At 39.0% G+C, this 23,381-nt stretch overlaps 1 protein-coding gene across 2 annotated transcripts in view; it reads left to right on the top strand.

Moving 5' to 3' along the window:
• The window catches only part of si:ch211-191a24.3 (tensin-3), a 44,423-nt gene that overhangs the window by 15,974 nt on the left and 5,068 nt on the right, over positions 1-23,381 (top strand). For both annotated transcript variants that reach the window (XM_057352684.1, XM_057352685.1), the window contains 8 exons: positions 4,874-5,686; positions 9,052-9,158; positions 9,763-9,892; positions 10,284-10,361; positions 19,839-19,995; positions 20,336-20,694; positions 20,770-20,856; positions 22,755-22,886. In XM_057352684.1, coding sequence (XP_057208667.1) covers positions 4,874-5,686; positions 9,052-9,158; positions 9,763-9,892; positions 10,284-10,361; positions 19,839-19,995; positions 20,336-20,694; positions 20,770-20,856; positions 22,755-22,886 — 1,863 coding nt within the window. The remainder of the gene's footprint in view (positions 1-4,873; positions 5,687-9,051; positions 9,159-9,762; positions 9,893-10,283; positions 10,362-19,838; positions 19,996-20,335; positions 20,695-20,769; positions 20,857-22,754; positions 22,887-23,381) is intronic.

Here is a 23,381-nt window from a genome sequence, read left to right on the forward strand (position 1 = left end):
CATTGTGTGGGTCAAAATTATCGATTTTTCTTTTATGCCAAAAATCATTAGGATATTAAGTAAAGATCATGTTCCATGAAGATATTTTGTAAATTTCCTACCTTAAATATATAAAACTTTATTTTTGTGAGTGGATGGTCTGCCACAGTGCCCCTGATTATCAACATCAAAGGCAATCTTCTCAATATTTTGATTTGTTTGCGCTCTCAGATTCCACAGTTTTAAACGGTTGTATCTCAGCCAGATATTGTCCTGCGGGAACGGCAGGGGCAGGAACAGAAAACTCACACTCTCTCACACACACGCACACCGAAATGCACACAAACATACTAAAAGGAGGCCCAGACATGAAGAGGACACAGTGAAGGTTCACAGAACCTACAGTTTCCACAGTTTTATAAGCCCTGGGTCCAGTGGACCCGAACATCCTGTATTTAATATAAATGTGTAGGGGGTGTACAGTGTGCGGTCATTGAAAATTTGTCCTGATATATGTTCTTCACAGAAAATAAGCTAAGGCCAATGAGTTTGAATTTGAAAAAAATATCAATTGTATCATTTTTCTTTTGATTAAAAATGAAAATTGGTCTCACAGACCCGAACACCATACAAGGGTTAAGAGAGTCTGTGTGTTTCACCAATTTTGCCATTGAGAACTGATTTTGGCATTTTTTAACACACCAGCATGTATCGTAAAGAAAACTACCACCATCAGCAGTCAGTTCTCTGCGCCGACGCCTCTTGATCACGCCCAAACCCCCGACACATGCTCGCTCCCCTCTTTCTCCCTCCTATCTGAAGATGATGTTTCCAAGGTCATGTCTTCGAACCATTCAACGACCTGCCCGCTAGATCCCATCCCCACTCATCTCCTCCAGGCCATCTCTCCATCGGTTGTTCCCACTCTGACCCACATTATCAACTCGTCTCTCACCACTGGTACATTTCCCGCAGTCTTCAAAGTAGCCCGTATTACCCCACTACTGAAGAAACCCACTCTTAACCCTGCACTGTTAGATAACTACAGACCGGTATCTCTCCTCCCCTTCATTGCTAAAACTCTTGAGCGTGTTGCATGTAACCAGCTCCTGGACAGAAACCAGTCAGGTTTGAAGAGCGGTCATTCCACTGAGACTGCGCTGCTCTCTGTCATTGAAGCCCTGAGACTGGCAAGAGCCGCCTCAAACACATCTGTACTCATCCTACTGGATCTATCTGCCGCCTTTGACACTGTTAACCACCACATCCTCCTGTCGACCTTCAAGGCTATGGGTGTCTCTGGAGTGGTGCTACAATAGTTCAGGTCTTACCTCACAGGTAGGTCATTTAGAGTATCCTGGAGAGGTGAGGTCTCTGAGTCCCAACATCTCAACACAGGGGTGCCTCAGGGCTCAGTGCTTGGTCCATTGCTATTTTCTGTATACATGACATCCCTTGGCTCTGTCATTCGGAAACATGGCTTTTCCTATCACTGCTATGCGGATGATACACAACTCCACCTGTCATTTCAGCCTGAAGATCCAATGTTTCTGCACACATTTCAGCATGCCTGAGCGACATTTCGCTCTGGATGAAGGACCATCACCTGCATCTGAATCTTGCTAAAACAGAACTGCTTGTAATCCTGTCCGACCCTAAGAACCATCACAACTTCTCCATTCAACTGGGCTCATCAACCATCACATCTTCCAGAATGGCCAGAAACCTGGGAGTTGTGATCGATGATCAGCTAAACTTCACAGATCATGTTGCCAGCACCACTTGGTCCTGTAGATTCATCCTCTACAATATCAGGAAAATTAGACCTTTCCTATCCGAGTATGCTACGCAGGTCCTAGTCCAGGCTCTTGTTCTGTCCAGACTGGACTACTGCAATGCGCTACTAGCTGGACTTCCTGCTTGCACAACAAAACCTCTACAGATGATCCAGAATGCAGCGGCAGGAGTGGTCTTCAATGAACCGAAGAGAGCGCACGTCACCCCTCTCTTCATTAAGTTACATTGGCTCCCTATAGTCGCTCGCATCAAATTCAAGACTCTGCTCCTGGCCTACAAGACCACCACTGGTTTGGCACCCCCTTATCTTCATTCACTAATGCAGACTTATGTACCCACCAGATCCCTACGCTCTGCAAACAAACAATGTCTTGTGGTGCCATCCCAAAAACGTAAAAAATCGCTCTCACGAACCTTCTCTGGATCGGTTCAACATTTGTGGAATGATCTGCCCGCTGCTACAAGATCACCAGATCCTGTGGCCATCTTTGAGAATCAGCTAAAAACATATCTCTTCCATCAGCACCTGACCGATAATTTCTGACTTCTATATCTTTTCTACTCTATCTATCTATCTATATCTATCTATATATATATATATATATATAATAAAAACTTAGCTCTTTACACTGTAGTAGGCTTTGTGAGGCATGTTTTATTGCACTTATGCTTTTTGTTTTCCTAATGTTGACCCAATTGCTTCCATTGTTTACCCAACTTGTCAGTCACTTTGGATAAAAGCGTCTGCTAAATGACTAAATGTAAATGTATTGTACACAAAAGACGATATTTTGAAGAAAGTTGGGAACTGAACAGCACTGGACCCCATTCACTTCTATTGTATGGACACAAAACCAATGCAAGTGAATGGGGACTGGTTAATAACATTCTTCAAAATATTGTCTTTTGTGTTCTGTGGTAGAAAGAAAAAGGTTTGAAATGACAAGAGATTAGATGATGACAAAATTTGTATTTTTGTGTGAACTATCACTTTAATGTCAGAATATCCCCTGAACTGTGCCGAGACATTTGTCTGCATATTTGTCTGTCTGACTAGATGTGTTTGTACAGCCTGCATGTGTGATGCTGCCCGGTTTCTTTCTGAACAGTAGATATGTGTTATCACATAATCAATTCTGTGAGGCTCTGAATGTGTGTGTGATGACACATGATGTTATCTGCTCTGATCTGTGTTCAGCTGCTGCTGCCTGACTGATGTGTCTTTACAAGAAGACACACTGCGGCCACACATTTCTAAGTCGTATCTGGGTGGCTGGGTGGTGTACCTGTGTAAGTGTGTGTGAGCGTATGATGACTAAGGTGTCTACAACTCATTTCGGGGGTGTAAATGTAAGCATTGTACCGCTGACACAGACACTGATACAGTAATCTACTGTACTGTATGTAGAGCAGTGGATAGTGGACACAGGTGTTGCTTTGTTTTGATGCGGTTGTGTAACCATGGCAACCTTTTCCAAGTTTTACAACTAAATAAATTTGTCAAATGTATGAAAAATTGTAAGGTGTGCTTTCATGTTTATAATTTTGTACAGTTTCATATGTGTCTGAATATGAATTTACTGTATATGGGCAATTCCATGCAATTGTCAACCTTAAGATACAAGTTTTAACCAAAGGTTTTCACCATACTGATAGGTCAGATGTCAAATTTGGGTGTTTTTAAGGTTTTTTTAAGGTTTTTTTGTGTTTTTAAAGCATTGTTTTCAACAATCTGGTAAGTGAATTGTCACATGCATAATGGAATTCATAACATTGATAAAGGTGCAGATCATAAATGGATGGAAACATGAAAAATAAAATAAAATAATTATGGTCAAGAGCATCCCTTTTCCATTTGTTGGTTATTATTGCTTCATGTTTGCCTTAAATTCACAGGAATCCTGTTGTCTCTTAAAAACATGTATCTTTCTTGTCACATCCATGACGCATGAATTTTTTAAATAGAAAACTCAAGCTTAGATTCATATTTTTCTGATATATTTGTCTGGACTCTATCATTAGGGGTTTAGGAAAATATAAACAGATTGTTCAGTACATTGGTTTACATTGTCGGAGAGTTTATATTTCAAGTTTTGACTGAAAATGTCACATCCATAAGGCTGGAATTGCCCATACAATACTTTTCTGTAATTATTAATCTTTGTGTTCATATTATTCTGAATTTCTGTCCTGCAAAGGCAAAAAAGAGTCTCTTTGACAGTGTTTATGATTTTCCCAGTTTCGTGATGGGTGTAGTTACTACTTTTTACCATTGTGTCATAATATTTTTGTTGTTCCAGGAAAAATTAAAATGGTAGTGTAGCGCGTTCGCTGTTAGAAGGAAGGAAGAGGACAAGGTTGGCGAGTCTGACACAGCTTTATTCAAAAACCAAACGAAACAGAGCACCCAAAGAAAACAGTATAAACGTCCCCGGCTTCTCTCTCAGCCTGGCTTGTGTCGCTCGGAAGTCAGCGCAGGTCCTCCTGGCTGACTGGAAGGTTTGGGTCCGTGGCAGCTCGTGTGGAGTCCGTCTCTTCTCTCCCATTGTGCCTTCCTCTGGTGCTTATATCCTCTCTCCGCGCCCTTACTGGAACGAGACACAGGTGTTGGTCGTCTGTAATTACTCCACTCACTTACCGCTCGTCTCCCGGCTCTCTCTCCTGCTGCACACCTCGCTACACCACGCTCCCCTCGCCACAGGTAGCATTTGTCCTACTATGTAGTCAGTGCTGGCCAAGAACTGTTTAGTTACAAGCATTCTTCCAAATATCTTTCTCTGTGTTCATCAGAATAAAGAATGTATACAGATTTGGACCAACTTGAGGTTGAATAAATGAAGACTGAACTTTTATTTTTGGGTGAACTGTTCCTTTAATCGTATTAATCCCCTGTTATTGTGCAGTTAATAATGTAATTAATCATGGTTAACAAATACACCTCAAAATTGCTTCATACAATGACATCATATCCAAAATCCTTTGCTTTTTTATGATGCATTACCACCGTATGGTGTCATTGTGTAAAGTTCTAGAAGTCGGTGAAACAAAAAATGACTTTGTGCACCTCAAACATGTACTTTTTTCATTTTTCCCACAGCACAGCCAAATGAAGGTCCCTGCTCTGTAAGCAGTGACTCTGGGCTCTCTAGTGCTTCTCAGTGGACTGGAGGACAAGTTTCTGCACTTCATATCAGCTACAGCTCTGAGGACCAGACCCAGCTCCACAAACCTATCCCTGGACTCAGAATGGAGGGGGAACAACCTTTTCCAGGCATCACAAGGCATGACCCTATACCTGCCAATCCATCAGAGTCTACGTTTTACAACTCTAGTCACTTAAATGGTGAAACTATGTTCATAGAACGAGAAACAGACATTATAGATGATGACGATATCCTTGCCTCTAATAATGTCAGTGCTGCTATTTCACAGTCTAAGGGCACAAGAGAAATGTTAGGTTTGTCTTCACTGAGGGGTGAACAGAACTCTGTCCTATTGGATGTTTGTCGGGGCGGTGATGGTATAAATACCTCCAACACACACACATCAGTAACTACTGGATATCAAACACATGTATGGGTGAAACAGCAGCAGTCGGTGTCAGGCAGTTCTTACTCACCAGCTCCATCAGATAGACTGGAACAGAGAGACGAGACGGAGCTCCACAGAGATGCAAACAAACGTTCATTACCAGACAATGGCTTTCCAGAGGCAGATAAGGATGATGAGTTTGCAACGCTTGCTTTGGATATAGATCAATCAATCGAACAGTTAAATCAACTCATTCTGGACCTTGATCCTGAGTTTGAGCCGATTCCCACAAAGGCAAGGAGTTACATGACCCGCTCTGCCTCCCTTCATTCCAATGGAAAGATGCATTCAGCCGGACAGGCAAAAGCCCACCAGTCAGGTAAGAGCAAATGAACTTCACAACAAACTTCACTAATGAACCATATATAATATAAACCATCTGTCCATGCTGCTGTACAATACACTATAAAAAACAGTAAATTTACAGAATAAAAAAATCGTAGATTTTCATGTATTTTTGAAATACGGTAGAACACAGTCAAATTACAGAAAATGACTGCAAATTTACGAAAAAAAGAAAACCATGTAATTTTATGGTATTTTTCTTGCGCCCCAGCTGCCAGAAAGTTCCTGTTTCTTACAAGTGTTTTTACAGTGATATATGATAAAAAAAACACAAAATTACAGAACACTGCAAATTTACAAGAAAAACGTCATTTTATATAAAAAAGGGCCTGTTATTTTACAGTGTTTTTACAAGATTTTTTCGGTGAAATACAGAAAAAACATCAAATTACAGAAAAGGACTGCAAATTTACAATAAAACATGAAAAACATGTCATTTTACAAAATGCTTTTATTTTACAATATTTTTCGGCCACCCCAGCTGACAGAAAATGTCATCTTTTTTCAGTGTGTAGGACTGCTAGAGTATTTTTAAAGGATATACTGTAGACAAGAAACATTACTTTTTTTTATATTTCAGGTTTATATCGGCTGAGATGTATGTTAATGTATACACACAAGTAGACGCATACAATGGGTCCTCTATGTGCAGCTCGGTTAGCTAAAGAAAATAAATTCCAGGCCGCATTTCAGATATTCCATTCAGTGAACGGATGAACGTGTGAGCACGTGCAAACGTGTGCCTTCGCTCGGGTATGTAAACATCCAGATCTGGCCGTAATTGTATTTGGAGTGCTGTTAGAAAATGACTGCACTTGAGAGATGTGTTGACTATTGAGTGAGGCTATGATAATGTTTTATTGACTGCTGCTTTGAACTCTACTATATATTTATACAGTTTCTTGATACTTTGGTTCTTGGCACATTAAGCAGTTCTTATTGCCTTTCAAGTGTGTCTGACTCATTATATGTCACCGGTCCATTCTGTTTTGGATTCTAACATAGTTTCTGATGGAATAAAAGCTTTGCAAGCCTCAGGTGAAAGCAGCTTTTGACTAAGACACCTGGTATGGAGGTTTTTGAGGAGAGGGGTTGAACTGATCATGTTGAACAGAGATCTATGCACAGTGTTGTTATTACTGTAGTGCGTCACCAGATATGTGCCCTCTGGTGCTTGTGTGTGTGTGTGTGTTTGAATACGTGTTTGTAAGGGCTAAGGAATGTCTTTGAAGTAAACGTCTACTGACAGTTTTTCCCCTTTGCTGAGCCTGTATGAAGAGTTTTGTTTTTATGTAGAGCATGAGTTGAACAGTTTGCCATTTTTATGCTTTTGTTTAGATTCTTACCATGTTGTAAAAATGTTGTCATTAATGAAGTAATGTTGAGGTTCAGCTTTTCCTCTCAGTTTAGAGACTCATACACAAGCTATATATACTCATACATCAAACTATGAAAATATGCAAGCATGATCATTTAAAACATGATCATTTGAGTCATTCTCAGGAAACCACTAAAGCATCATGGCAGTAAAGATTTGAATTCTAAAACATATAACTTGGTAACACAAAAAATGATAAAAATTAACGCAATTGTGTTCTCTACCTTGGACAAAGCATAATTTTAACTTTTGTGTGAGTTAGGGGTGTAACGATACACTCAGCTCACGATTCAGTACATATCTCGATGCTGGGTTCACGATACAATACACATCTCGATATTTTGAACAAAATTAAAAAATGAAACTGAAATTCAAATAACATTTATTTTCAAAATATTAACAATTTCAGTAACTTATTTTGTTGCACATACAACTTAATAAAGAATTTTAGAATTAAGAATTAAGATCAGTGTCAATTTTGACAGCAAATTTTGATTTAGTTTTGGTCATAGTCTTTTGACTAAAATGCAATTTAGTTTTAGTCATCCCAATTTATCATAGTTTTAGTCTATTTTTAGTCAACGAAATCTACATTATATTAGTCTACTAAAATCTATCTGGATTAACTCATTTAATTGGTGTAATTAAATGTTCCATACAAAGATTTAACTGTTTCGACATAATTTACTTTACCTTGAAATTAAATGAAACCTGGTCATTACCTTTATTTTTCAGAAAAGTTCAGTAACTACTGGATATGCATTGTTGTAACGCAGAGAATATTAGACCATGAACGACATGTAGCAGTTCATTCAGTCTCATTTTGACTCAATTGACTCGTTCGTTCAGTGAAGGGCGTGTTCATTCAGTACATTCAACCAATGAAACGCTCTGACAGAGTTCACACTCAAGCGCTATTGGCTCATGTCTCTTTGAAGCTGCGCTGTCTTAGCTTGAGACAGTAATGAATGAGAAAAATCTTTCAAAAAGACATAATAAACTGCATTACATTTCTTCAATCATGCAGATCACATACTTGTTTTTTAGCATGTCATTCGATATTTTAATATACAGTTCGACTCACTTCATCACTTCCCTGATTGGAAAAGCGTTGTTTTTTTTGGCTTACTTTATGTTGCATATCACGTTATGCAGCAGCCTTGTGCTGCCTTTGTAATGAGTTTCGGGGTGACTCGCCTGCAGTCACCCTTCAAGTTTGCTGTGTTTTAACGGCGATTGTGAAGAAAACCATGTTTGACAACTTGAAACCAAAATTTTGTGATAATCACACAAATTCTGTTATTATTTTGTCTTGGAATATACTTATTGTAAGTATTTGTTGCAGTACTAAATAAAACAAAAAATGCTAAATAACATCAATGATAAAAATATTTTAATACTTAACACTAACGATACAAAACTATACATTTGTGTTTAATACATAATACATTATTTAAATAATTCATATTTTGTAGGATGTGTTTAATAAAATCCCTGGAGTGAATGGCTCTTGTTTATGTACGGATATAAACTTCTCCTCAATGGTCTTATCCAAACAAGCTTTGTTTGAGAACATGTTATTTTTGTTCTCTGTTTGTAACTGCATTTCACCTTGCTCGATGTTGTTTTAGTCTGACAAAATCATGAACAGGAGCCAGATCTTCCTTTTTAAGTTGCCTTCACTGTATCTGTTATGTATTTGTAATGTACTGTAAGTCCGTATTAACAGTATCACTTGCTGAACTGATTTTCTGAATGACTGGTATGACAGTGGAACGTGAGTCAGTGATTCACTGTGAATGATCATGAAATGACTCTCTCTCTCTCTCTCTCTCTCTCTCTCTCTCTCTCTCTCTCTCTCTCTCTCTCTCNCTCTCTCTCTCTCTCTCTCTCTCTCTCTCTCTCTCTCTCTCTCTCTCTCTCTCTCTCTCTCTCTCTCTCTCTCTCTCTCTCTCTGTCAGGCTGGAAGCACAAACAGCTCAGTGATGTCTCTGAATACTCTGTACTACATGCAGCTGGTGATCGGTCACAGAACATTCAGAGCTTTGCCATCGGCACTCCATCTAAGGTACAGATACCCAAACTGTGATGTTTGTATTGCGAAGAATACTTCACAGTTATTTTATGAAAGGAATATTCCAGATTCAATGCAAGTTAAACTCAACCATTATCCTTGGTGACAGGGATCACCTTCATCCCAAAGTTTGTAAAAATCACTTACCTATACAAAAAAGGGTTGTAGAGCAGGGCATTGCGCTTAAACAAGAGTGTGTAAACATTGACACAAGTGTTTTTTTATATACATTATAAAACAATATTTGGTTTTATTGAACATTTTATTGTACATAAGCATTTTGCAGGTCTACAACCCACAGCAAATTACACTTTTACACGGGGTGCATTTTTTATTTCATTGGTCTTAGAACACATACAGACAGGTGTTTTTGGACGCTGTCACATCACCATTTGTGTTGTGCTTTTAAGACACAGTGTCTTGTAAAAATAAATTCATCTTTGAAAAACAAGTCTAAAGATCTGTGTGTTATCTGCTGACCAACCTTGTCTGTTCAAATTTATATCCAACATTAACCATCCAAGCTAAACTTGAACTCATATTGAACCGGGTACGTTCTTACAGCCAAACCTCACATTTGCTTTATTGTGTCTTTCAGCAAAGTCTATATCACACGGACAGTGTTGACTTTGGTGACCTCACTCCAGATGGTAGCAGCCCAATGTGGGTGGGGCATAACCAAGTACCGCCCACACCAGCATTTCCTGTGTCACCCCCCACTCCATATGGTAAGAGTGACACTGTGTTTGAGTTTTTGTTATGTGAGTCTGTGAGACAGTCTTCTTACACTCTGCCTACATTATAGCGCCCTAATGTGGTCACTTACAAAAAGCAAAAAAGTTCAATGGTATTACCATTTTTATGTATACTATTATATACAATTCATAATTTTATGTCAATGTTAAGATTTGATTTATCGACACTGTTATGATGCAAAAGTATTATATGAAGTACTTGGATTGGCATTTAAGAATACCATGATATGGCATTTCTATGTACAATACCGTGGTATATATCATAATATAATACTGTCATCATCACGGTGGGGCAATGGAGCTATCACAAAAGTTTTGTTGTTGTTGATCTAATTAGTCGTTAATTTGTTCTCTTATCTTACAGTGAAAACTACACATGATTTTCCTTCTAGACCTGCTTCACAAACCAGCAGGCACTACATGGGCTCTCCAATATGGCAAGGTAATCAGTGCTATTCAAATAGCCTTACTAATGACTACATCCTTGTATTATATCTGCTGTATCAATATTATGTCTACATCATCGACATCAAGAGGAACTTCTAGATTAAATGGCCTACTTAGGGAATTGTGCGGAAATCGCTTTGTATTTCTCTTCCACCTTTAGATGGATTGTCTTTGATTGACCCAGGCAAGGAAAGCATCACACTGTTTACATCATCTAGTTTACCCGCCCATTTAGCCCTAAAAACCATGGTTAACGGAGCAACTATTGACAGAAATGCAATGTAATATGCATAACTATGTCTTTAGAGGTGTGTATGAAGACCTTACATAATGAAGCGCTATATTTTTATTACCTATACACCGCTAGTCCTCTTACATGGAATTCACCGTGTTGTTTCTACAGTAGCCCTAAACGGACAAACTGCTCTACAGAGCACGTTTCGTAAATACGTTATCTCCTTCGGCAAAGAAGTGAAAATGTGACGGGGAATGTCTGTTTGAAGTCATTTGAGTTAAACCCACATAAGGATACATAAAGTTTTCTTCAAATGCAACTCAAACATGTTTCAAACAGAGATGGATTTCTAGACAAATCAGACAGATTTTGTTAGTCTAACCTGCACTCAGAACTGGGCTTCAAGATGAGGAATTGACCCTTTGCAAGCAGTTTGATTGACAGGCCATCTGACCAATCATAACGCCGATATTATGTGCCCCCGTGACTGACCTCCATTTTGTCCGACAAACAAACCAGTCCCGACAAGCTTTTCAGAGCGATGAGCTTTGTAAAAAAATGTTTTACGCGTTTCAAAGAGGCGGGGCAAAGAGGAGATACAAACATGCACGGTATGTGGAAAATACAGCGTTTTTGAACCTTAAATCGTGTATACACATTGCATTACATCTAAAACAAACGATAATATTCGTTTTAGCCGTGTCACACGACCCCTTTAATCCATTTATGTGACAGTAACGTTAGTAGCCTACTGCATCATGTGAGTTTAGAATTAACGTAACGTTGCTGGTGTGGATGCAAAAATAGGTATACTTATTATTACAGTTATCTCAAATCCTGAATGTATCCCTCGAATGCATATTGCAGACCTTTCTGTCTGAAATCAGTGTATCATTTTTCCAGAAATTCTTCACTATTTCCCCAGGGAGTGCACACATTTACACTGGGAGCGCATGGCTGATACCGAAAGCTTGTCGGACATAGCAACAGGGGGCGGGGTTTTGCGAAGGGTCAATTGCAGCATGCAAGCATTTTTGGGCATGTTTGCACCATTTGCATAATTATTGTAGTGAAACTACTCTAAAACAACAGCATAGTTCAGTCCCTCACAAATGTGCAAGCGTCGTTTTCACTGGGTTATTTCTTTCTCGATACGTCAGTTATGTAATTTGTAATGAGGCAAATACAATCTCCTGATAACATCTCAATGTGAAATCACAGGAAGACTGAGGAAAGATAAAGATGGACTGGATTAGTGAAAAAGGATTTTCAAATCCATAAAGAGTGAAATTAAAACAAAAAAGCGCTTTTGCCGCTTTTGGTTGATAAAGACACATTTATAAGACAAGAAAGTATTTGGGAATTGAATAACAAATAACAATCAAAAGTGTATCTTCCTCTTACTGTAAGCATATGTTCAATATTTTTACACTTTTTCAGGTCACATTAGCTCTCTTTCAGTCGAATCAATTAAATAAACATTGTGATAAAGAAATACACTTGTTTTAGATACAATTTCAGGCATTTTCCCTCCAGCATGGTCTTCTAGATCAGTGGTTCTCAAACTTTTTCGTTGTAAGGTCCCCTTTGTGTTAAGTGCATCGCTTTGCGGCCCCCCATATAAAGACGTATAATCTTAAACTTAGAATTTTAATTAAACCAAAAACATTCAGTTATACAATGCTGGAACCTCAATTCGTTTGGTTGGTGGTGTCATTTTTCTGATGTTTGATTGCATAAAATCTATGATAAATTTCTATGGCCCCCCTGGATCCATCTTGGGGGCCCCCCAGGGTGCCACGGCCCCCAGTTTGAGAACCACTGTTCTAGATTACTGAAGATGTGTTCAGAGGATGTGTTGTTTATTTTAATTTCCTGATATGGGAATATTCGTGGGTTACATAACTTCATTTATGTTTTACTTTCTAAATAAACAAGAGAAAATAGAAGCTTCTACATTTAAACTGTTGCTCTCAGACGGAGGCAAATATTTACACACAAGTTTGTAAGGGGAGGAAGAGAAAGCATGTCCCGAAAGTGCATTTATGTGCCACAGTGTCAGGGGTCACATTAGGGTCATCTTGATCTGAATATAAGGGAGAGAAATTGTATTTTTTACGGCTACTTATAAATACTTAAATGGGGATTTAGTAAAGTTAAATTCAGCTGTGACAGTTTGACCATCAGTCAACATTTGTGAACAGAAAGATTTCTGGCATTCACAGAATTTTTAAAACATTGATGGATAATTCTAAATTCTGTCTGTCATTAAGACAAAGATGAAGGTCAACAGCACATCACTTTTTAACGCAATAACATTGTACTTATACTAGAATTTCACCAAATTTTTTATTCTATGACTTTAACATTAAGTAAGAGATTAACGCACGGCTAGCTGTGGATTAAGGGTTTTAATGCATGACGTGGAGGCCAAGAAGTGCCTCTGCGAAGTGCATTAAAATCCTTTAACGCACGGCTAGCTGTGGATTATCCCGCTTATACCATGGTCATTTGCCAAGTTGAAGCTTTTATTGATGTTTACAGTGAAATTTTAGATCAAACAGGTGAAAATTACAGTGATTTTGTCAGTTAAATTTCAAATGTAAACAAACTTACTGGAGCTACCTGTGCGTTAAAGGGTTTTAATGCACACCTTCCAGCCAATCAGAATCGAGTATTCAAAATGACCATGGTATAAGTTTATTTACATGTGCTAAAATACACAAATGTAACATTTATTTTTCAATTTAATTTATATTTTAAATCACAGATTTCCAATGTGGTCTCTTGCTTTTTGCTCAGTTGTAAAAATGTGTGTTAATTTATGAACATTGATTTACTTAAAACAACAGCAACATATTTTTAGAAGCAGGCGTGTTGCAGTATGGAGCAGATGTTGCGAGCCACACCATTCAGAGCGCACTACGCCCATAAAAGGACATCCTCACCTCTGACCCCTGCTGCTGCAGTTAGCCTAGGTGAACCAGACTGTGTGCGAGTCTGCGCAGAACAATGCTTGAATAGTTTATCAAAGACAAGAGAGCGCTCATGAACTCATATGTTAATTCGCCATAGGGGTCTCTCTGTTTCATGCCAGTTGGGGGCAGTTGTCCAAACTTTTCCTGTCCTTTTCTTTAGCACCTCCCACCCCCACGGCCCCCACCCCCACTGCCTTCCTCAAAGCTGAAGTCAGTCGGTGGCACACAGTCCTGCTGCTGGAAGAATAGAGTGAAGTAGTTTTCCATCTGGGGTTTAACAGAATTCTAAAAACTCAATGACTTCATTCAGACCGGGCATAAATTAGTAGAGAGAGAGAGAGAGAGAGAGAGAGAGAGAGAGAGAGAGAGAGAGAGAGAGAGAGACATTGAAGAGGGGAAGGGGGAAAGCTGGACAGAAGTGCAACTGAGTGACGTGCCCGTGGTCAGTGTTTGTGTCAGGAGAGAGAATGTGAGATGGAATGAGAGACAACATTGCTGTAGGGGAGTGAGGTAGAGAAAGAGCGCTGAACCAGGAGTAGTTTTACACACACTTAAACATCAGATTTACATTCCCTTTAGAAACGTCAGAAAGTTATTGTGCAGGAGCGTTTGGACACGTGCTGGAGTTTCAACTTATCTCTCTGGATGAGTTCTGTATGAGGGATTTCTTCAACATGACTGCTTCTCTAGGTATGAGTGAAAGTATTTGATCATTTTAAGCCAACTTTTGTTTGACTTCTTCTTGTGTTTTGGTGTGTGTGAGTGTCTGTGTGAGCATTTGTCTGTGCGTTTGTATGCTAATACATCAGCCATTTGCTGCAGCCATCTCAGACAGACTTGAATTGTCTTCTTGTCAGCATGAAGTCTATGTGAACACCCCCACACTATGAATAATCCTGTTTCTTATGTTTTTGTGTGGGTATCTGCATCTTTAGAATGCTGGAAACAGTCTCATTCTTAATCACTATATTGGTTTTGATCTGACATTTTTTGTAAAATATAAGAGCTTCTGTTTTCAGAGAAGATATTGGCATTTAAATCAGATTGTATTCTGAATATATTCAGGTTACAGCGTATGGAAACAAATGTTTGTAGTTTTGCTTTTTGGGTACATTCATCCTGTTTAAGGGATGTTTTTAAGAATGCATTTTTAAACTTCACTGGAAACTATTAGAAATGTTAGACTATTGTAAACCAAACAACACAATTCAAAACTGTAGTCAAGTTCTCAATAATGTTATGGATATTTGGGTATGTGATGTGTGTATTTGTTAAAAATTTAGAAAAAAGTTTTTATGGGATTGCTTCCTGTTTCACTGGCTCTTAGACTTTGTGTGAACATCTGAAGTAGATATTGTATTGTTGCATTTTCAATCACTTACAGGGATAGTACACCCAAAATTGAAAATTCTGTCATTATTTACTCATCCTCTTGTTATTTCAAACCTTTATGACTTTCTTTCTTCCGCAGAACACAAAAGAAGATATTTTGAAGAAAGCTGGTAACCGAACAGCACTGGACCCCATTCACTTCGATCGTATGGACACAAAACCAATGCAAGTGAATGGGGTCCAGTTAACAACATTTTTCAAAATATCGTCTTTTGTGTTCTGCGCAAGAAAGAAAGTCGTACAGGTTTGAAATGACAAAAAGGTGATGACAGAATTTTCAATTTTGGGGTTAGCTATCACTTTAAAGATCCAATTAAATGTCCACATTTTCAACTAACCTTGTTGGTTCAGTCAGTGATTCTGAAGGTTTGACATTCCTCACAAACAAACTCAACACGCCGCTACTTCACCAAATGGATATTCTGTGGAAAATCATCAGAATTCTTTCTTTTTATTTCAATCTTTTGTTTGGCTTACACTTGACTTGTCCCATGAATCACCACACATCTGTGATTTAGGACGACAAGCTTTGGCACTTTTCCATCTGGCTCGGCAGATTTATCATCCAGCCACAGTGGGTCCTAAAGCAGACGGAGGTTGACGTGACAGTCTTGTTGTGGATAGATGCGTATTAATGTGACTTGGGTTTTTATGTGTGTAGTAGTGAGGTCTTTGGTGGATGCGTGTTGGAGTAGGAGATGATGGTGGAGTCCAGCAGACAGTGGAGACATTCTCCTCTCTTTTTCCAGACAAGGGATAGTTTTGTGTGAATCTTTGTTCATATGAATGTGGGGAGGGAAAGAATTTCTTATGTAATGGTTGTGCAGATCTCGGGTCAGTTTGAACTGACATTCCATTTGTTTTGTGTTTGAAACCGCAACAGCGTGCAACCAAACCAGGTAAAATGGAGCGATTCGATTTCTTTGCTCTGACAAAAGCATCTTTTTTAGAGCACATGACAGGATAACATTTATCAGAACAATGTTAAGTGAAGCAACAAAAGATTCAATTGACAAAAGCGAGTCAATCACAGCATAACCGAAGATTACAAAGAAATATAAATGTCTGCCTTATACAGCCATGCATATTGTCGTTTAGTTCAATGGATCAAAATGTGTGGTCAGTTTCTTTCTTGTCAGATCCATTTCTCCTTCATTGTGAGTCACATCATGTGGATGTTAGTTTAATCCTACGGCTCTTTGTTTGGGTGTTCATATTTCTATATGTTATACAGTAACAGTATGTAGAATATCACTGTAGAAGATATTTTAATGTGAGACATATTCCATAAGAAGTTCTGGCATCCTTCATTTGGTCTTCATTTATTCAAGTTGTTCCAAACCTGTATACATTTCTTTACTCTGTTGAACACAGAGAAAGACATTTGGAAAAATGTTAGCAACTGACATATCTGGCACATCGTTGACTACCATAGAAGGAAAATTAAAATTGTAGACAAAGGTGCCCCATAACTGTTTGCTTTCCTACATTCTTCAAAATTTCTAATTTTGTGTTTAATGAAACAAAACAAATATACGATATTTAATACCTTGACGACAATAGCATTTGATGTCTGAAAGAAAGCCCAGGTGTTAGGCATAAAACTAAGATCATGGAACTAAAACTGAAGTTTTGAACTACTGCAGGCATATTTTTGACATTGTCTCATATCATTGGCGTAATGCTTTCGGCTGGAAAGTATTCAATCCTCTTGTTAAATTCACCCTATTTTTCCCTCCCTGCACGTGTGTGTGTGTGTGTGTGTGTGTGTGTGTGTGTGTGTGTGTGTGTGCGTGTGCGTGTGCGTGTGCGTGTGCGTGTGCGTGTGCGCGTGCGCGTGCGCGTGTGTGTGTGTGCGTGCGTGCGTGTGTGTGTGGCGTGTGTGTGTATTCTCCCTCTGAATGGAGAGTTTGTTAAGTCTGTAAAACTGAAGTTGTCCTTTGTCTCTGTGGCATGCAGGAGATTTATTTCTGAAAGCCATGGTTTGAACAGAAGCACACAAACAAACGCACTTACATTCACTTTAATCATCATTCGTATTCATTTGCTATCTCAACTGTGTGAGGTATTGAAATGGCAAGCCAATATTAGCAAGGCGCATACTTTAAGCAAGAATGCATTTAATGTTTGCGACAAACAAACACACTTTTTTCTTTCCTTACTTTGGAAAAGAAGAATGTGAAGTCACACTTCTTCACTAAGGATGCTTTGTACCCTCTCAGTTTGAGACAGAGAGGAAACATGAATGAGTTCAACAACAAAAAATTCTGTTATAATTTACTCACCCTCTTGTCATTTCAAACATATATGACTTTCTTTCTTTAGCAAAACACAAAAGAAGATATTTTGAAGAACGTTGGTAGCCAAAAACTGTTGGTCCCCATTGACTTCTATTGTATTGTATGGACCAATGCAAGTCAAAGGGGAACGTTTTTGTTCACCAAAATTCTTCAAAATATATTTTGTGTTTTGCTGAAAAAAGAAAGTCATACAGGTTTGAAATGACAAGAGGGTGAGTAAATGAGGACAGAATTTTCATTTTTGGGTGAACTATTCCTTTGAAGCGGTTTGGCTGGTCTGTTTTAATGGTTTTAGGGAGATTTTGGCCATTTTTCCGGGTAAGAAACGTCTCACCAGCTAAACAAGCTTGGAAAGGCTGGCACACTAGCTAGACCAGATTAACCTTAGATGGGCCAGACAGGGAGACCAGCATGGGGTGGTTTGCTGGTGTTTTTTTCATTAGGGTAGACCCTCTGACCTTTCTCTTCTTCCTGGAGAACATGTTTTCTCCAGGGGTCATCCAGTTCTTCCCTTTTATTTGAAGGGGCGCTTGAGTTCAACAGATCATTGACCTTTAGGACCGGATGGTCCAGTCCTCATGTGACACTAACATCTGTTGATCCTGTTGGCTTTAGGTGGGTCATGTTGGAGTGGATAGATCATTATTTTTTCGTTCATTCTGATTCATTTCGTCTTAAACATCAAAGCAACAACATTCATTGGTGTGTACGCCACTGTTCGACAACATTCATTGGTGTGTACGCCCCTGCTCTGATTTTAAACGGGATGGAATTTAACAAGGCAAACCAGATGAATCTCTGGGAAGAATTATTTGGGATTCCTGTGCCTTGGGAATGAGCGTCAGGGTTTTCTGGGTGGGTCAAGTCAAAGTCTTTTTTAGTAACATTTTGATCGGAGAGTTCAGTCTGGGCCTCCAGATGTTGTTTGTGGATTTGTTTATGTTTACATGAATTCTGGGTAATGTTTTCAAAGACAGCGTCGCCTTGACAACCTATCTTATGAGGTGGTTATGGATGTGGTCTAAGCAGCTTCGATGATACTGCAGTACACGAAAGCTTAGTAACTATAGCGGTTACATAAGCAATATTCAAAATGTTAGCCCTCCTACCCCATTAAAATTACAAAATGTTTCTTTTGGATGTGAGATTTTCTACATTTTATTTTTTGCAGCTTTTATCAGTTTGCAAAATTTACACAGCAGTTGAAAACTGAAGACTGTCGGTGCTGTTCTATATACTTTAATGTTACGCGTAAGCTATTCTTGTACAAACAGCCGATGCTTTAAGAAAACTTAGTTTGCAAAGCATAATGGTTGAATTGTCCAATCAGGGTTCTTCTTTTCAATATGAGGTCACCTTACACTTCTGCAATTTTAGCGTTTTGAGTCTTAGCCATGATAAATGTGTTGTGGGTTTTTTAGTCATGCCTTGTACACATACATGCTAAATATAGTAGTTTCTCTGGGAGCAATGGGAAAGGAATATGAAGCAACAGATGTCATGAGACGCAATATTATAGACAAACCACACTAAATACTGAAGTCCTCTCAGTGTTCAATTCTTCAGTTATGACGTGATAAAAACAGCTTAAACTAACTTAAGGTTGCTTTGCTTACCTGGTTTACCCAGCCTAGATAGGGTAGTCCGTCAGCTGGTTTTGAGCTTTTTAAATCAGGTCAGATTGGAAGACCATGCATGACCACCTTGGTCAGGCTAAAACCAGTTTAAGCCATATGCAGATTTCCAATGTTTCAATGACAGTCTTTAGTAGCTTTTGTGTATCCTCCAGATTCCATTAAAAGGGTAATTTGCCCCAAAATAAAATGTCATAATTTATTCATCCTCATGTCATTCAAAACTGATACATGACTGTTTTATTCTGTGGAGCACGAAAGAAGATATTTTAAAAAATGTCTCAGTGGTTTTGTGTCCGTACAATGGAAGTCAATGGGCACCAGTGTTGTTTGGTTACCAACATTCTTGAAAATATCTTCTGTTGTGTTCTGCAGAGGAAAGAAAGTCATACAGGTTTGGAATGACATGAGCGTGAGTAAATGATGACAGAATTTGTATATTTGGGCATAGTACCCTTTTAATAGCTGCTTGCATCTATATATGATTTAGTTTGTTTTAAATTGCATTAAGGGTTTAGTTTTAAAAGGTTAAAATGAACTTTGAATGCAGGAAGTTAAAATCTACGTACTTTAAATACACCAAAATTAATTATAATAGCTCGCTAGTTTCCAAAAGAGAGAGAGAGTATGAGACAAACAGAGTAAAATTCCTCGAGGGTCCCTCCCCCTGTGGTTTTGTTATGTGCACAATCTAAAGAATGTGTATGGGCTTCTGCCAAACCCACAGCCACAACTCCCCTACAGTGGTCTAGCCGCTAATACTGTTTGATTTATGACCTGCATTTGGCAACTAGTAGCAGGTTATATAGTGCAGGTTTTCAAACAGGCATGCAATAATAAATAGCTCATACAGAATGGAATCTCGCTGGAAAAAAATATTGGTTAAAGGTGTGTGTTCAGGTGATAAAGCTCCTGTTATTTGTCTTCTCGCAGAGTCTCGAGGATATGTGGACAGCATGACGCACACATCCATGTCTTCAGACGGAGAGCTCTTTCACTCGGATGTCACAGGAAGTCCCGTCTCCTGTCAGAGGATGTTTGGATCCATGCACTCTATCTCCACACCGAGCCCAATGGTCAATACGGACAGGTATCTAAATCAACAACCAAACAAGACCTCTCAATTCCTTCTCATGAAGAAAATGTTATTGCTAAATGTGCATCACATTAAGTTAAAGGAAGTTCACTAGGCAGGACACATAAGCAAATGTCTCGATTTGCTTTTCATTTCATCTTCATACTTAAAAGACCGCAATTGTGGTTTCTCTTTGCTCTGGAATGATATTGCTATCGTTTTAGTAACAATAGGCTACATGTGTGGTCTATTGTGTAAATGCAGGCTATATTTATCAGTGTATAAACACACCGCGGGGCGTGTTTGCGTATGCACAGGATATGTAAGATAACCTTACGCCGTTTCCTCCGTACAGCCCCACTGCAGCTCATTCTTGGTTAGAGGGTGGCTCCAGTACCCCCCTGAGCCACTACACCCCCCAGCCCTCCCCACCACTCACCCTGTCTGCCCCCAACTCCCACAGCTCCCCCCGAGGAGCACCCCGCAGCCTGTCCTCCTCTCTGGACGTTGGGGGACTTGAGAACAGCCTGCTGGAGACAATAGAGGGTTTGGAGGCCCTGGGTTTAGATGTGGCTCAGCCTCCACTTCTACCCCTGAAGAGAAGAGGCACAGAGGGCTCAGAAACCATGTTCAGTTTCCCGCTCAACAGAAGTGGGATCAGCACATCCTATGCCAGTCATAATACATCACCTACTAGATCCACACCGAGTCCAGGTTAGAACGGTATCTGTATGTGTGCACCCGAGCTGAATTTACATCCACAACCTTACGTGTAATGTTACTTTTCAGATTTCCTGGCCAGTAAACCTGAAAACGTTAAGTTTGTTCAGGATACGTCAAAGTTCTGGTACAAGCCAGACATTTCTCGAGAGCAAGGTAAGGATGCGTGATCATTAAGAGAACATAGTCAGAGTAGACATCATATTTAATTTGAAGCAAGTGAAAATTGTAAATAGAAGTACAGCTCTTTATATACAGTAACAGCCCAACATTGATGTACAGATGACCTTTTTGCACAATATTTGCTTTAAACGATGCCTCGGGTTTGAGTAAAGCTTCAAAATATGAAGAAAGTTTGGTTAAGGTATTTAAGGTTAACTACACTTGGTTGAGGTATTTATTTGAAAAAGGTTATTTGGCAAAAAAGGCAAACTATAGCATAACAGAATATACTGTATATACAAAAATGCACAGAAATTCCAAAAGCTTACAGTAATAAAACAGCATGATTCCGTCATGTTTTTGACTACAGCAGTCATTCTCCTGGTGGTCCTCCTCCTGACTCAATAACATTTACATTTTTTTGTCATGCCTTCTTAAATTTACACTCCAAGTTTATATTCCAAACCCAACTACACAACAAACATGCACATTTTTAGTACATCTTTAATAAAATGATATCAAGTGCAAAGACATCAATTTTCCAAAGTTGGACATCACTTTTGGCCACTACTGTTTTTAAAACTTCTTTAAAAATATTAAACCAACATTTTTCTGTTCTTATGTTGATGTTTTTTTAGCACGATTACTACTTTCATATAACAGGGAAATATATGCCTTCACGCTGATTTGTGATATACAAAATGTATATTATACTTGAAGGACATCACCAAAAAGAGGATCAATACTTGTGAAGAAGAGAAAATAAATTCAATTTCATTAGTTATGGGATGAAATTAAAATTACCTGATAGACGAAGTCCAATGAAGTGGAGTTGGGGATGGAGGTGGGTTTTGAACGTGGTATGATTGAAGAGCTGATAAAGAGCTAAGAAAGGCAACAGTTTAGTATGTGTTGTATCACAATTTTTTTACATCGATTAGCTCAGCTGGTGTAAGCTTGACTAACTTGAAGCTTAAATTTGCCAGTTGCCTTTCGTTTACAGTATATCACAGCCATGAATCATGATATGCTGCTTGCTGTTGCCTGTCAGAAGTACAGTAGATGGTATTAGTGACAGGGATATTTTTGTTCTACAGCACATTTTATTGTACATACCTATGAGTATATATAGCATATATGAGTATATATGCCTATGCAAGATAGGGCAGCACAGTGGATAGCACTGTTTCCTCACAGGATAAATGTTAGAGCCCTGGTTGTCTTCCGCCTGACTCTCCTCGTGTTGCTGTGGGTACTCCTTGTAACACCGCAGTTCAGAAACACGTAGATCAGATTGAATCAGAGACTTAAAATCACCCATATGTGTGATGGAATGGCCACCTGGCCCCTGCCTTTGGCCTGAGATATTCTGGGATGGGTTTTGACGCCTGCAACCCTACAAGTGTCACAGAGAAAGAATGGCTGGATGTCAGTGCAAGATGATTCATTCATATTTTTGCTCCATTTTCCCAGAAGGCAAAAACTCTTTGAATGCGTTTTTTTATATCTGCTAAAGTATATTTTGTTAACTTTTTGGAGTACATTAGCATGTAGATCACCACAAGCATAGCACACATCCACTAAATGTCATGTTTTGATTTCATGGGTCCACTCATAGATCACTCTGTCTTCACTGTATTACTATGTTTACGACCAAGTTTGTTTCTTTGTGCTGCCGAAATGTGTGAGAAGACATCATTTTAACGTTTCCTTGGCTGAACAATTGACAAGCGCACAACTGACTGACACGTAGGACTGTACTTCGATCCAAATTAATCACGTTGTCTACTCTGACTAAAGTCTATAAGCAATCATTAATGCTTCTTTATTTTCTTTTTACTGATTCTTCGAATAAGCACAGTCTCATTACTTTTCTCGCTGGTTTTCTTTAGCCATTGCCATTCTCAAAGATAAAGAGCCGGGCTTCTTCATCATCAGAGACAGTCACTCATTCAGAGGAGCATACGGATTGGCCATGAAAGTGGCCACGCCCCCACCTTCTGTTGTGCAGCAAAACAGAAAAAGTAAGCGAACGCTAAAGGTTACTTATTGCTGTAGCATCTCTCTGCCTCTGTTTAGCATCCTGGCACTGAATATGACTGAACAGGAAAACCGTTTGAAGGTCTATGTTTGGTGAAGTTTAAGACCCTGGAGAGCCGGACTTACCAACACTATTGTGTGAGGAACAGCTGGAGCGTTCATATCCAGAGCCTCTCTGTAAACAGTGTCTCTCACAAATAGAGGAAGGAAGGGTGAAACACACACACATGACATCTCGCTTTGATTCACAGGTTTAGAGGTCTCCGTAAGAAGGGATTTAAATAAACAAACAAATTTGATGCACAGAGAAGATGCAAATACTATAGATACACTTGTATACTAATATCCCATATGAGCGTAACATATAAAAGTGAAGATCTATATAATATTGTGTTATTTTTGGGTGTGTTTAGCACATGCATATGCTGTCTTGAAGAATACCAGCAGTGAAAAGGAACGGCGATGTTTATTTTTAACAT

This window comes from Triplophysa rosa, linkage group LG15 (assembly GCF_024868665.1).
Source record: "Triplophysa rosa linkage group LG15, Trosa_1v2, whole genome shotgun sequence".
Taxonomy (NCBI): Eukaryota; Metazoa; Chordata; class Actinopteri; order Cypriniformes; family Nemacheilidae; genus Triplophysa; species Triplophysa rosa.